Genomic DNA, 15,933 nt, shown 5'->3' on the forward strand with positions numbered 1-15,933 from the left:
TCGCTTGGGTTTCCTCTGGATGGTCTGGTTTCCTCTCTGTGTCAAAAGACATTCCCAGAAATTGGCCCGAGTGTGGGCGTGGGTGTGGGTGTTTGTGCCTGTTTGAGCCATGTGATAACTGGCAACCCATCTTTGGTGTATCCTGCCTTTTGCCCGTTGCTTGCCAGGATAGGCTTTACTTCCCCCATGACACTGTATTGTCTAAAGTGGTTAGAAAATGGATGGATGGATTTCTTTATCATGTTTCATTGATTGCATATGCAGTTTTAAGTTTTAAGTGGTTTCTGAATGTTTGGGTGTTATATTTGCAGATTAAAAAAAACAAAAATCTTTAAAAAACTGCATGCAGAATTTTTAATTTTGTGACATATAATAAATTGATACAGTAGGTCACATTAAGAGTGATTTTCTTACTTAAGGCTCAAGGTATGCAGCATGATATCTCTTTTACAACAATATAAACCCATCACATGGCATATTAATTTCATATAAAAAACAAGCTCATATTTCAATGAGAATTGGCTCTGGAGCACCTCTTTTTTAAATCTGGTTTTGCTCAAACAGCTGTCCAGCATAGTAAATAAAACATTAGCTTGAAACAACAAAAAATAGCCATATTTCATAGTACATTTCAGAAAGCAATTAATAAAATAAGAAAATTAAAGAGAAATGAACAAAACATTTAAGTGTAAATCCTCAAAAAGAGCCTAGGCCAAGAACAATAAAAAAAAATAGGTTAAGGCCAACACTTTTATACTACTTAAAGTAACTCTCCAGATTCCATGCATATTGCTGTGATTTATCACATACCAGGGACTTTTGACTGCTTCTTCATTATTCCAGTAGACTGTGCAGTCAATTTAGACGTCCTTGCGGTAGTTGAAATTAACCCACCAGCATGACATCAAACATGCATCTCAGCTTTTGTGTTTGTAATAAATGTCAAATAATGAAAAGGTAACAAGGGGCTAAACATGACAGCTGCTACATAGTAAGTTACCTGGCCAGCATGCTAAGTAAATTGGCACTGACTATCTTGCAGACGTTTGCATTTGTGAATGTGGTAGTAGTGGGTAAATATTTTGGTATCATTTGTTTTTTTTTTAAATCTCTTCAGTCTTTTCATTAATAATACAGTCAACAATAAAAGAGAACAATACAGAGAAATATAACATTCTAAGCATTATTTTAGGTCTGTTTAAGATTTCTTAGGTGTACAGAAATTAGTCTAAGAATTTTTGACATTTGTTTTAGTCACCAATTGTGAGAATATTGTTACAAAAATCACATCACACAAAAGAAACATTTATATGTTTATATATATAAACAAAGAATCATTATATTTTCTTGTTTTTCAATTTTCTGGAACTCTTTTATTATATATATAGTATTTAGCATCACTTTACTTATGTTTGCAACACTTTTTTAGCAGAGAACAACAAATACTTTTTCAGTATCATTAAAATGCACAGGTGGAGCTTTTTTACAAAGCTCCAACAGGCCTTCTGATGTTCTCAACAGTACAAGTGTTAATTATGTAAATTTTATTTTTATGTTGCATATATTGTTGCTGAAGGAATTACAAGAACACCTGGGATTTGAGTTTAAAATATGCTGTTGCTTGCTAATAAATAGAATGGATTATTTGAGAGGTGCTTAATGACAAGCACTATAACACAAATATCTGTTGGTCTATTCTAACAGCCTGTTAAAAATGCTTTCTTTAAATTTAGCAGTATTCCATTAAATCAACTAAAAAGGATGTATATACTGTATCCTCTGTTTCTGTAAGAATGTATGCAGGTCAAACTAAAAGAATGGCAAGCCATTGCTGGGTGACCTTCTACTTCATGTATTTAATGGATGCATTGTACCAGTGGTTTGGTATAATTATTTAATATCTATATATTTTATTAATTTTGGAAGGTCAGAAATAGCATATCATTCTTGTTTTTTTTTAGTTTTCTCAAATTAGTTGGTACTTTATTCTGTTATTAAACACTATCTTTAATTTGAACTAGGTGAAGTTCTTTCGTGTGTGATAAGACCTTTTTTCAGCAATTAGATTGCTGTTGACCATAGCATCAGCGATTAGATTTAGAATGCCCTTATCAATATTCAGGAGAAAAGGTCTGTTTGTTCTTATACATAAGCCACAGAAATACAAATCTTATATGACTAGAAGAACATTAATTGGCAATGGTACATTTTAAAATGTAGTGATGACACATCGCCTTTCACACTGCAAAAAACAATCACATCACTTAAGGCCTTTTTTAAGGTATTAAGGTATTTAAGGTATCACTTAAGCATTTCAGTCCTGAAAACAGGATTTTGTACTTTCTTTATTTGCCGAGCTAGAAATGCTATCTGGATCAATTGTCATATTGCAGGGCTTAGTTACAGTAACTGTAGATATTTGTGAAGTGTTAACACATTAAGGCACTATCAATGAAGACCGATGGCTTTAAATTAAATTAAACACTGAAAGTAATATTGACAAGGTAGAATGTGCATTTTACAAAAAAGCAGAAAGTAGTTTTAATTCTGTCTATCTATCCTTTGACAGAAATAAAATGAAAAATGCCACAATTAGCCCTTTTATGTGTGATTTTTGCTTCTAATTTCATATGTATAATATAGTCACTATTTTATTAAATGAATATTAATATAAATTTGCCTGCAAGAAATCTTTCCTGTGGCATTTTTCTTTCAAATTCTGACAGTGTTGTTTCATGTGTCTGAAAAAGAAGGTAATCTATTTGAACATCTGTATCCCTCTTGAGAAACTGAACTGTTCCTCCTTTACAAAAAAAAAGACAGTGTTTTCCAAACTTGAAACCTGACTGATCAAAGCTTCTTCTTTTCAGACCATCCATTTTTCTCTAAATTAGACAATTGGGAACTGGATATTAAAGAGCCTGGTTAAATGGTTTTGCTTTTTAACTAAATTGTAGGCAGTTATTCCAAATTAAACTAAACTGTGGGAGCACACTATGCAAAGATCTGCGTGTTTATTGAAAATAACAAAGGGTGATAAAAATTAAACCCCAAAATGGCAAAAAAAGTACCTAAAAATGTATGTACATTAATTTATCAAATTACCAAAAAGTGAAAAAATGTCAGAGAAGCTCACAATTTCTATCTGATTAGCATATTTAAGTTACAATGTTGTATGTTTGTCTGCTAAGATGCTTGTATCTGAGTCATAGTGATAGTTAAGCAGTTTGTACCATGCAGTCCTGAAATTTAGTCAGCACAGTACTAATAAAAAGTGCCAGCACCAATCCTAATGCAAATGCTTATTCCACAAATTATTGGGATTTATGTATTTTAACACATTTATCTCTTTTTACTCTTTAACAATAAGGGAAGAAAACAATCACAGCTTTTGTGTTTGTTAGTTTCCCTACATATTTTAAATTCATACTGAATATAATTTCCAATTAAGATATTTGGAGGGTACTATGCCTGTCAGTGATTTTGACTGTTATTAATTCCACAAGTGCCATGACTAACTATATTTGAAAAAACGGGCTTGGATTTTGTGATTGTAATGATACAAGCATGTTACAATAGAGAAAAGAACTTCGTCAATTTATTACTTTTTAGTAATTTACAATAGAATTTAAAGGTTAATTTACAATGAGGTTTTCAAAAAGTATATCATACAGATAATATAAAATGATAAAAAGTGGGTATATTGAATAATTTGAAATAATTCCAATAGATTTACATTATCATTTAGTACTAGAAATTGTCTTGTCCTATGAGGCATCATCAATATGGAATAGAATGTCCATTATGCTTAGTCTGTCTTAATAGTAGAACACTTTTCCCTTTAAGTAAATATTGCTAACAGTTTTAAAGTGTGGCCAATTCTGTATTGTAACAAGGATTTTTCTTAGTTCATAGTAGCAGCAATGGGAGTCCATTGCTGTTATCATAATTTGTCATTGAAATATATTTTGCTATGGTAAATTATCATGTTTTCAGGTAACTACAGAGAACACACTAACATTGAAAAGAAAGTTGGAAAAAATGTTCAAATAACAATAAATATTTGTTTTATTACAGATGTTAAATATTTATGGACTATGCAACTACATAATATATAGTCTTCTTAATTAATTCCATACCCTTAAATAATCTTTTAAGAAATTTGAATTTAATTAAAATAAAAAAAGGCTTTACAGTTTAACTAAAATTAAAAAATAATGATTTAATTTAGGAAGTAACAGGTGTATAGTGAATACAGTGCTATACAGGGGTACAGTGACATTGAAGAAAAAAACACTAGACTGATCTTTCAGGCATGAACTCACCATTTATTGCTAATAATTATGATCAGTCAAAGACAAATGTGTTTACTTCATTTGAAAACACACAGTACAGTGTTTACTAAGCTGTAAGTATATATTTTCAAATACATTCACTGTACACCTATAGCATTCAAAATGAAATATAACTTAATTGAGTCATTCAATGATTCGGCTCATGTCCACTGTTGTATAACGTCAACATGTTCTTTAATACTTGAAGCATTTTCTGCCTAACCTGGTTGCCTGAATTGTATTCAGGGTGTAAACAGAAATGTTTTATCTTGTGTTGCAGTCACAGCGTCGAGTGACCTTCCACCTCCCTGATGGTTCTCAGGAGAGCTGCAGTGACAGTGGCCTAGGAGACCATGAGCCCACAAGTAGTACCAGCACTGCCCACCCCCTACCACTGGGCTTCCCGCAGGAAGAGTACTATGAGCAGACCTCTCCCAATAGCCGCACAGAGGGCGATGGAAACTCTGACCCAGAGTCCAGTAAGTCTTACCTGCCCCTGCCAAAAATCCCTATTAAATATTATAGGTGATAACAAGCCAACTGCCAATGCCATCAGTAGCAAAACAAAGGCCACTGATTATATTTAAAATAAGTGGGGATTTTCAATTCATTTTTTTATTTTCCTATTTCTTTTTTCATTGTGTATGCCTTATCTATTCATTTAGTAATAAGGTGATTGTTGCTTATGATCAGTATTTATAAATGTATACAATTATTTTTTTTGAAAACATATGTCCATAAAAGGAGTGGTGCATTTCTTGATTCTAAATAAACATTTTTGCCACACACATACATTAATTAATTTACATTCTATTGCTTAAGGTAAACATATTCTTTTTTAATAAATCAAAACTAAGACTTCTTTCACAGAGTAATTTCCTTAGCGTTGGCCATAGTTAATGATTTTTATTTTATTTTGAAGCTGCTTTTCTCAACTATTCTAGTGCCTTGATTTAATTAGTATGAAGATGCTTTAGGTGGGAGAGTGCATTGGTTAACTGCCATTATCACAGTATGCTTAAATTAATCAGAAAACAAATGTCTCATATACTATATGTGGGAATACTCTTCTTCTCATCTCAATTTCTACACCTTATCTTTGTGAGAAAAGTGACTGACTGTTTCAGCTGTAAAATGGCAAATTAAAATAGGAACGCATTTAAAATCTGCATCATGTTTTATCACACGTCCTTGGGTGGTATTAGTCAATCGTCTTTACCATCTAGACATGGAAAAGTGCTTGTCAATTCTGTCAGTAGTTTTGTGACCTTATAATGAAAGGGGCTTTGTATCTTTTGTTCATCCCCTTGGTATATTATAGTTTAAAGAAAAATACATTAAAGCTATGGTAGGTGCTTTGATTTAGCGTCCATTTCTGCTAGGTAATCAAAAAGCAATGAAGGTCTGTGATCAGCATAGATCTCTTTATTCTGTGAGCTCTACTGATCCATGATTTCACTACAGTATTACATAGACTGTCTTCAGGCAACAAAAGATTTGTTTTTTAAGTAACAAATTTATGGGAAATAATTGCTTACTGGATGTTCTTATAATTCCAAATTAGAAGTGTCTAGTACTGGTACCATGGATGGATGTTTGCCCATTTATGCCTTCCAGCATGTAGGGGCAGCAACATCCTGTTGCTGTTAAAGTAACATTTGTTTTTTTATGGGACAGGACTGTTAGCCTTTTGCCCAGCCACCAACATGGAGGACCTGGCACCCAACATGGGACGAACCCACTACCCTGAGATTATGAGTCTCATGCTTTACAAACAGAGCTAGTCTGGGCTCTACTGGTACCATACCTGGGTAAAAACTCAAAACGTACCATTTTATTATGTCTAAAAAAATAATGAGAACATAAGGACACAACAAAGAGTGGGTGGTCCAAGAAACATTCCATCTGTCTGTACTCCTCTGTGGCTAACATTTTTATTACCAGTTTAATAACTTCCTTTGTTGTTGGCATTTGATAGCTTTGTGCCAGTAATTAAACTTTGATTTAAGTTTCCTGGGAAAGTGCTGTTAAGATAGCCTACCAAGCATATTAAATATCATAGTATAGTAATAGTAGTTCTCATTTTTTATAGTTTTTAAACCGTAAGCAGTACAATTAGAGAAGCCCTTTTTTGCATATTATTTAAGGATTAAACTCCAACCTAAATCTTTTTGTGATAAAATTTACTTAAATATAAATGCAGTATAACAAATCTTCTACTGATATGAATAATGCACTTATTAAAGGAGATCACCCTTTTGAAGGAGTCCTATTTCCTTGTTACAACTAGATCAAATATTAATGGTCCTAGAGTCCAGCCCACTGGCTCTGTTGGCAGTTTGGAAACAATACAAACAGTATTGTGTCGCATTTGATCAAAACACTATCTCTGGGAGCTATTTCAAGCACAAAGCTTAGTGTGCATTAACAGACAGAATATTTTGAAAAGGATATAATGAAAAAGAGTTAGTCACACAAACTCAGTGTAGCAGCAGAAGGATATATTATTAAACATGTTTATGAGCTATACAGATCCAGCCATTCAGAATGCGCGAGGGATACTGTTGTAGTTCACAGTTCAGTGGCTGTGCGAGACTGCACTAGTCTGCGGTAGCCTGCGGGAGTCCACAGCATTTTAGATATTTTCAGTAATGTGACTACAGTTCTTTGTAAAACTGAAAGGTGGAGCTGTGAAAGCTTAACTGGACGTGTGGAACATTTAGGCTGTTAACAGAAAATGCCTGGTTTTGAATCCCGGTAGGATTATAGAATTTAAACTGTACACTGTTTAGACTTTTATTAATTTTAAACTGTTATTATGCTGTAGCTTGTGAACGTGATATGCCCTTTTCAGCTTTACATTCACATAGAGAAAATCCAAAGGTAAATTTATATAGCAGAAAACAAAAACAGTACTGTAATGTACCCAACAGTATTCTACCCTCTTCATAAATATTTTATGCATCAAGGTCTTTAACTTGGTAACTTACAGTGGGTTACGATTTTAACGTGCTTGTTCTAATATTATAAAGTTTGTATACTGTACTTCATAAAAAGTTATAATGTTTTATCCTTTTCTAAGAAAACTTAGTAAGAACACCAGTTGCTGTAATTGTAAAAAACAAGTTGTACTTATTTAATACCACTTCATAGTTATATTAATATAGAATCGTGTAACTAAGCAGCTAAAATATCACAAATGGACATTTCGGAAACATTTTGACATCGGTTTCTTTTTAAAAAAAACTTTTATTTTCTTGTAGTGGTAATGGACAAAGCATTGTAAGGTAGCACACTGCACCCAATGGTTCAATGGTAAAAATAGTCCACTATTATAGCTTGTTGTTGGCTCTGCCGTGAATTTGTGTATTTGGATGAATTAAGTGATGGTTTTGTGATTAAGGATTTCTTTGCAGAATTCTTTAAGTTAAACAAAGGAGGGAAGAAGGGTTATTTTTATAATTGCCAGTAACTGGAGAGCAGCGTACCCCATATGTTGAAACTGCACCATAACAGTTAAGACAGATGGGTTACACCTTCAATTGAAACAGTCACTCTCTCTGTCTAGATGCCAATGTTCTTGATATGGGAACAAGAATAAACTCTTGCTTATTACACTTTGGTTTCTGACAGATTTGACCCTATATTCCTGTCATTTAGCTGAAACAGATAAAGAAATCGTGCAGTTATTCTAACAGACACTGACTCAAACCTGTGTCGTACAGTGATATAGACATGGGAAATGTCATCCCCATTAAACAATGTGCTTATTGCGCAAATCCTGCTAAACTAGAAGCGTTACAAAAGGTGATTTACTGTACATTATTTACTGGGAGGCAGTTTAGTTCAAAGAAGGAAGTCCGTGAAGTTCCCCTGTTTATTGGTATGAAACATGAGATGTCAAAGTTCTGTACAGAATACAGAAAAGTGAACGCTGACACTCCTCCATACACTTAAGTGAAGAATTAATAAATATGCCAATGTAAACGTCATATTTACAATTGGTTGAAAATAAAAAGTGTTGGAAAGTTTTCTAAAGCCTTCTCAGTCAAGAACGAGAATTCACGTAGGGAGCTGTGTCAGCATGCCTAGGCTGAAAAAGATCAACTAAAGAGGGAAAAAAAACGCTTTCAGAGAAAACAATGTTTCAGGTGTGAATTGGTTTCATTTCTCTGCTCTTCTCCCCACTGATAGCTGATGTGTGGTGAGTGTTCTGGCGCACTATGACTGCAGTCGCATCATCCAGGTGGATGATGCACATTGGTGGTAGTGGACGAGAGTCCCCATTACCTGTAAAGCGCTTTGAGTAGAGTGTCCAGAAAAGCGTTATAAAGTGTAAGCAATTTTAAATTATTTTTATTAAATAATACAGAGCCCCGATTCAATTGCAGCCTAAATTTTCCCCACACATCCTCCCCTTGCTGCGATTGGAATAAACACAAAAAAAGCACTGAAAATTTTACAGTATATGGTCAGGTGTTTTGCAGACATAGGGATAGTAATTCTAACTTTATGAACTCGCTTACACCTACAATTCCTTTTATTCAAAATAAGGTTTTCACTGGGCAGAGTGATGGAGACTGAAATAAATGACAAAAGCACTACCAGCTTTTTTCCCTTCCCTCTGGTGCGATATGATAATGCGCTGATTGGCAAAAAAACATTCCCTTTCATTTTTAATCATTCTGTGTCTGAATCAAAGCGAGTGAGAGAGAGTAGGAAGACACGTAGGTAAAAAGTGTATCCTGTCCTAATTTCAAATTATATTTTACCTTCATTTTTTTTCTTTATAAGTTTGGATTTGACTTATTTTTCTGATAATCAGATTCAACGTATATTTGAACAAAGCCTTGTAAATTAATGTTTTTACAAAATGTGGAAGAAGTGCAACAAATTATAGCATTGCGAATTTTAATATTATTGATTACTAATAGTTTATGCTAACACCTGACTTTCTTATTTAGATGTAAATAAAATATTGAGCTAAGTGTGACATTCAGAAAAAAACAATTTAACATTTAACAATTTAAAATGTTTAATTAAAAAGTGAAAAGAACTTACATCCCTCAACTCGTTCACTTGTGATTATTTTGGAAACATTTTTTACGTTCCTTTTAACTACATTGCTGTCGATACTGTTGCAATAGACAATGAAACGCTTGGAGTTTGTAATATGACGTTCAGAGACGTTATGCTCTTCTTATTTTTATGCTCAGCTACCAAAATTTCCATTTAGTTGTAAAATTCCATATTAATATTCAATATTAAGCTGATTTAAACATGCACAGTAAAGAGATTAAATGAAGCAATCTTTTCACTAACAACCAATGCACCACAAGTGCCACCTGTTGGTCATTTTGGCCAGCCAATCACATACTGCGGTATTCCACACTTTGATAAGAGTGAGCCTCAGCAAAAAAATTAATTATTTTGCACTACATTTTCATCTCCTAAAATTACCACTCTTTCTCACTTATTTTGTTTATTTTTAGGTAGTTCTACTGATCAGTGCTTTGTTTTCCTCATCTCTATATCATTAAGACGAAAAACGTAAAATATATTTAATATTTCTAAGATATTATTGAAATACATATTTAACCATAAATCCCATCATGCTCAATGTACTGTATCCACATTTTAGATAATAGCAACTTGAACTATAGAATACAACAGGTCATCAAAAATCTGTGGTTTTACGGTAAACAATAAAAAATAAGGATATATATTTGTTTGTTTTACCTTTGTTTTCTTTTGATCAGTGTAATACAGAAGTTAGTAGTTAAGATTATATGTCTAATCAATTTTAAAACATCATATGAATTATTTTATTAAAAATTGCCTTTCCACATTGCCCTGCAATGGACTAGTATCCCATTCAGAATAAGAGTGGGTTTGTGCTCTCAATTTTGCCTTGCACCCTGTGCATCCAGAATAGGCTCCAGTTTGGAGAATTTTGGATAATGATTGGATGATGATTATAAACAATTTGTCTATAACGTGATATAAAAACATTATACAGTTCCGTGCATATGGCTGTACACTTCTAATATATAATTTCCAATAAGAACATTATTCAACTTTTAATTTTTAAATAATTAAAATTATGTTTAAAATTTACTATAATGGAACATATAAAGGCCAAGGACAGCAAGACCTCCAGCTAGCATTAGTGCCAACATTATTGTGGAGAAATACTAGTTCTGACAAAAAAGAAAATTGCCTCTATTACACTCATTGAATTACTGTGACAGTTATGTTCCAGTTCTTTGGTTTAAGTTTATATAGTGTTCTCATCTATATATATTATTTTTCTTTGTTAAACACATTTTTTCAGAGATTAAGATAATGTGGCTACAAAGGATGCCATCTATCTTTGCTTGTGTGAATTTTAATGCTTACTATACATGTAGTTTCTCAGAGCCTGACAGTAGTCTTTTGGGTAGCCTGCCCTACATTAAGATAAGATCAGAATTTGTGAAAACCGAGGCCTGCAATGTGTTTCACTGGTTAGTGTTGTAACTCCCCATTTTGTAAACACTTTTGTCGCTATTTTAATTCACAGTAATACAATATATCCTTTACTTTTGAAATACTGACAGATATTACTGTATATGTAATATTAAACTAAGAGACCTCAAGACAATGTGTACTGTGGAGTAATGGCAGCTGATGGCCTCTCAAAAAACATTTTCTGCACCCCAAAAAAGTTGAGTGATAAAGCCTGACACTGTTGTATAGAGTTGAAACAACATATGGATTTTTTTATGTAGACAGTATCAAAGATGAGTGCATAAGAGATGTCAGGAGCCCAAGACTGATGAGATATGCTTTTATCAATGGGCAGCAGGCTGTTCTGGCAATGGCAATTCCTTATCTTGTCAACTTGCTTAAAAAAATGACAAATACTGAGAGACTGTCTCCATGCAGACATTTGAAAGGTGGTGTCATAAGGTTTGGAATGTCACTTTCTTTAAATAGCTACCTTCCAAAGGCAGAGAATAGTTGGCCTTCTCCTGACAATGATTTACTCTCACCTTTTTAAAAAAATCTTTATTAGACAACCTGCTTTTGAAATAAAGTTCATATGGCATTTCTCTTTCTATTATTTATGAGATAGGAGGCAATTCAGTTTAAAATACTTAAAATAAAATGCTCTCCTTCTTCCAACTTACTTTGTCAGACCATTATGGCTCTAAATTAATCTTCTTTTTAGCAATGAAGCATTCAGATTACTCGCTTCTTACTGGAGCCCAAACTGGAGACAATGGTGACGAATTAACATTATTAGAAAGTCAGTTCGTAGTGTATGATTTTCTTTTTTTCTTGATTTATACCCTTTAAATGTTTTCAAATATTGCTGGATTACAAATATTTTTTTACGTATCCAATCAGTATTTTTATTGCAAACTCACATGCTCTAATATAATTGTTTTAAAGACAAAATTAGTTATTTGTCAGCAGATACCTAAATGAAAGTCGAAAACTGAAATATGCTGCTTGCATAAGTATTCAGACTCCATACATGCTGAGACAGTTTTAAGTCTTTTGGGGTAAGTGTCTACCAGCTTTGCTCACTTGTTAGGAGGACAGGAAACACACAGGAAATTTCCAAGTGACTGTGAAGCTTGAGGCAATGTTGAGACAGGAAGAATGGAGTATTCTTTAGTTAAGAATCCCATCAATTTGCTTTATTTAAGGAAACATTTTTTTTACAATCCATTACAATAAATTTACTTTGCCATCACTAATGTGATTTTTATGAAATGATAATTTTATTGAATTTCAGTCTGTTCATCTGGTATATTCTAAAAATATATGTCCCTCATTCCTAGAAATAAAACAATAACAGCATTTTTTATATTTTATATTTGTCATCCAAGTCATGCATCACTGTTGTTGTAGTTATGGGCTCATCCAGCTAATCTCTTTTAATTGACAATTACCCTTTATATTCTATGTGAATATGGGTCAAGTACATTATTCTGGTTTTTGAAATAGTTTCACAAAGTCTTTCAGAATAAGTGTAGCATGCACCAATAAAATAAATAGTAATGTCCAGAAAATCTCAGGCATTAGAGAAATTAAGTTCTCACTCTCATTTGCAATGTCATGATAACTATATTAAGAAATCACCTTAGAGCTTTTGTCCTGCTGGAATATGCATTACAAAGCGAATTTTACTTAATTGTGTGCTTCATAATTGCATGAGTCAAGTAGTTTTATTCTTTTTGCCAAATATTTCAAGGAATTCATTAAATAATGGATAATTATAGACAATCTATCCTAAAAAGAAACTAGTAATTTGTTGATTTACATCTATATTGAACTCTTCAGTTCGCCTGTAGACAAAAGGATGAGAATAATCGATATTGCTGTGCTGAGTCAAACCTGTATTGTTACAATAATTTGCAGTCAAGATAGAAATTGTATGTGTGTGCGCGCTCATGGGTATCTCCAGAATTATCCAGCATTTTACTACAGTATGTTTTGTAATTTCTAGGATTATTTTAACAGAAAATATAACGCTTAAAGTTAGTGTCTTTTTTTAAAACCTTGCTTAAAACATTTTTGTCTGTTTAAGAAGCATATATTGTATATTTGGACTCCAAATTATGCTGCATAAAGATCAGTAAATCCTAAATTCACATTGAATATAAGAAGGCTAATTTAAAGCGGTTAAACATCTAGAAGCATCCAAGCATTAACAGTTATGAAACAATACACTACTGTACTTGTACACCAGAGAAATGCACAACTTTCATTAGTGCATTATGTATTTTTGCATTTCTTTACTTTTAGCAAGACTTCTGGATTTTTATACTAAAAGCTTGCTGCTAAATGTTGGAGAATTAGTCATTAAGAGAGTTGGAAAGAGACCTTAATCTATTGCATATGGTCGTCAATGACCAGCTGTGCCTCACTCTCCCAAGATCTAAATATGCTATTAGAAAAGTAGATCAATCCCTTTTATATACTGTGGGAATAATAAGATTATAGACTCAGGGAACCAGACAGAGTAAGAGTTTTAATGTTCACTTTCCCTAAGTGCTTTCTTAGGTAATTATTATGATTATCATTCCCCCACTGCTTCAGAAAAGTTCCAAACAGAATACTGTAGAGTGTTTAGATGTTTGGGAACCAGAATAAAGTGCTGTGGAAAAACATTAATATGCATGTGTATTTTATTTTTAGGGAGTGTTTCAAGGACTTTAAACAAACTAGAAAATATTTTTTTGAACATTGACATGAAGATCTGTCAGTATTCAGTGTACTATAATTTTTGAAGGGTACATATAACTAGAATTTTTTATTATACTGCAATTTTTAGAGTATCCATTATTTTATGCAATTAACTCTAAATTACTGTTGAGCTTAATTGCAGTGGTTTATATAAATCTCTTTTCTCCTTTAGAACATCTCTCAGGAAGTATTCCGTGACATTGACTGATGACTTCCTTTTCATATGAAATAGAATCCTTCCAACTCACAAGAAAATATTACAGAAATTAATAAGTGTTTAAAACTCATTAGTGTTAGACAAATTTCAATCCATTTAAAGATCTAAAGACAATGCCTGTGTTCATTTATTATTATCCTAAAAGCCTTGGACTAAATCTGCTAGAAAGTTAGATCATGTGATACCATGAAAACAGATATTTAACAGAATAAATTAAGCTCCTTTGTCAGACAAGCTTTTGTCAGTTAGAAATCTACGACTGATGCTAGGCAACTACTGAACTTTCATAGTGTTTACGTATGAATTGCTTGAACATTTGAGCTGTTTTAAAGAGTATAGCGTTGTTAAAATTATCAGTTTAAATAAAATGCATTTATCAACTCTAAGTACTATATGTACAATACTATTGGCAATAAATGCAATACAAGAGCTGCACTGCTTTGATTAAGATATTTTAGCCATTTAAATGAGATCATATGAACTTTCTTGATGTATTGATCGTTCTTCTAATTTATTTGCTTTTAGAGGACATGATATACACAGTGCCTTGAAAATGTAAGATGTCTCATTTTATTGAATTACTGTCATACCCAGGCTGGGCCTGACTTGAATCCTGCAGTTGCCAGTGGCAGCACCAACATTCTCTGGAGCTCTCAACCTGCCACTCGGGACACCTTTCAATCAGACCAACAATTTCCCAATGAAGCTCTCAATCTACAGTAGATCTCAATCAGTCTAATCTTGTTCCTTATTTAAGACAGTTCAACTAGGTGTATTGTTGCTCTATCATTTGAGTTCCTAGTATTAGCTTTTATTACTGATTTGGTAGTTATTTCTGTAGTTAAACTTATAAAGTACTTATTGCTTATAAAGATTAGTGAATGTTAACATTATAAAGTGTTACCATTTATAGCTTGAAATTAAATTCTCCACTATTACATCCATCTACAGTATTTTCTAACTGCTTCATCCAATTCAATGTCATGGGGGAACTGAGCCACCTCAGCAATCAACCTGGTACAGGGCAGGATACACTGGTGATGGGATGCCGGTCCATCATAGGGCACACACAAACACACAGACACACACACAACTCACTCTAGAGCAAATTGGGACTTGGAAGATTGCTTTGAGTGTGCAGTGATTTCCTGAAGAACAGTCTATGAAGTAATAATAAAAATAGAATATACTTAAAAATATACTTCAAAATATACTGCATACTGTAATCAGGTATTTCAAATGAAGCCTACTGTATCTGCATATCTTTCCTTCTTTGCCAGCCAAGGCAGTTGGTATTGAAGCACCACATACTGCAGGTTCACAGATTTTTTTAAGACAGGATTTGGTAGTTAATTAGCTATTGCTCTGTTGATTTGTGCTTTACAAATCAAGGACAATAAACAAGGTGAGTTTTTTTGGACTATGAGTTAACAAGTTCATGGAGGTTCATCTAAGGACAAAAGTTTGTGTAGCAGTTGTAAATGCTTTAACATAAACTATCTTTAACCAAGATTGTTAACTGTATATGGAAGCCTCCTGGTGCCAGGAGGGAAAAAAAATCTCTCAATTAGGACTTTAAAATCACTTAATTAGGACTTCGTGAGCTCCAATGGAATATGTGTTTTCTCCTGTGTAGGACTATTAATATTTAACACACTCAACATTTAATATTAACATGTTAAATTTAGCATCCCCTCCTATACGGCTGACATCATCAAGGACATATTTGCTATTAGTTGTTTTTTGTCACAGGCACACCTTTTTTAAAAGTATATTTTGTAAAACTTAAGAAAAAAATATGGGAGGTTTTCTACAAGCTGATAGAGGGAACTAACTATAGCACCAGCATACATACTTCAGACCACCACCTCATCACCTGGTTACAAAGTGCAGGAAAAATTAACTCAAATGACTACTGATTTTTTTTTTTTAATCTGGCCTCTTTTTCATTTTTTACTGTTACTTATGGCAAAGGAAAAAAAAATGTTTAAAAATATTTTACATTATAATTATAAAACATAGTATACACTGTAGCTTTAACAATTTAGCATTTAAAAGCAAATATTAATGGAAAATGATCAAATTGTGATTTCTTTCTTAAGGGCATTTTTTTTAATTCCTTTGCACTCTGGAGGTCAAATG

General features: G+C 32.9%; 1 protein-coding gene across 2 annotated transcripts in view; it reads left to right on the forward strand.

The window, feature by feature from the left end:
- Positions 1-15,933, forward strand: part of pcdh11 (protocadherin 11) — a 504,202-nt gene that overhangs the window by 263,789 nt on the left and 224,480 nt on the right. For both annotated transcript variants that reach the window (XM_088648932.1, XM_088648933.1), the window contains exon 4: positions 4,615-4,813. In XM_088648932.1, the coding sequence (XP_088505058.1) occupies positions 4,615-4,813 (199 nt within the window). The remainder of the gene's footprint in view (positions 1-4,614; positions 4,814-15,933) is intronic.

This window comes from Lepisosteus platostomus, chromosome 10 (assembly GCF_059453375.1).
Source record: "Lepisosteus platostomus isolate fLepPlt1 chromosome 10, fLepPlt1.hap1, whole genome shotgun sequence".
Classification (NCBI taxonomy): domain Eukaryota; kingdom Metazoa; phylum Chordata; class Actinopteri; order Semionotiformes; family Lepisosteidae; genus Lepisosteus; species Lepisosteus platostomus.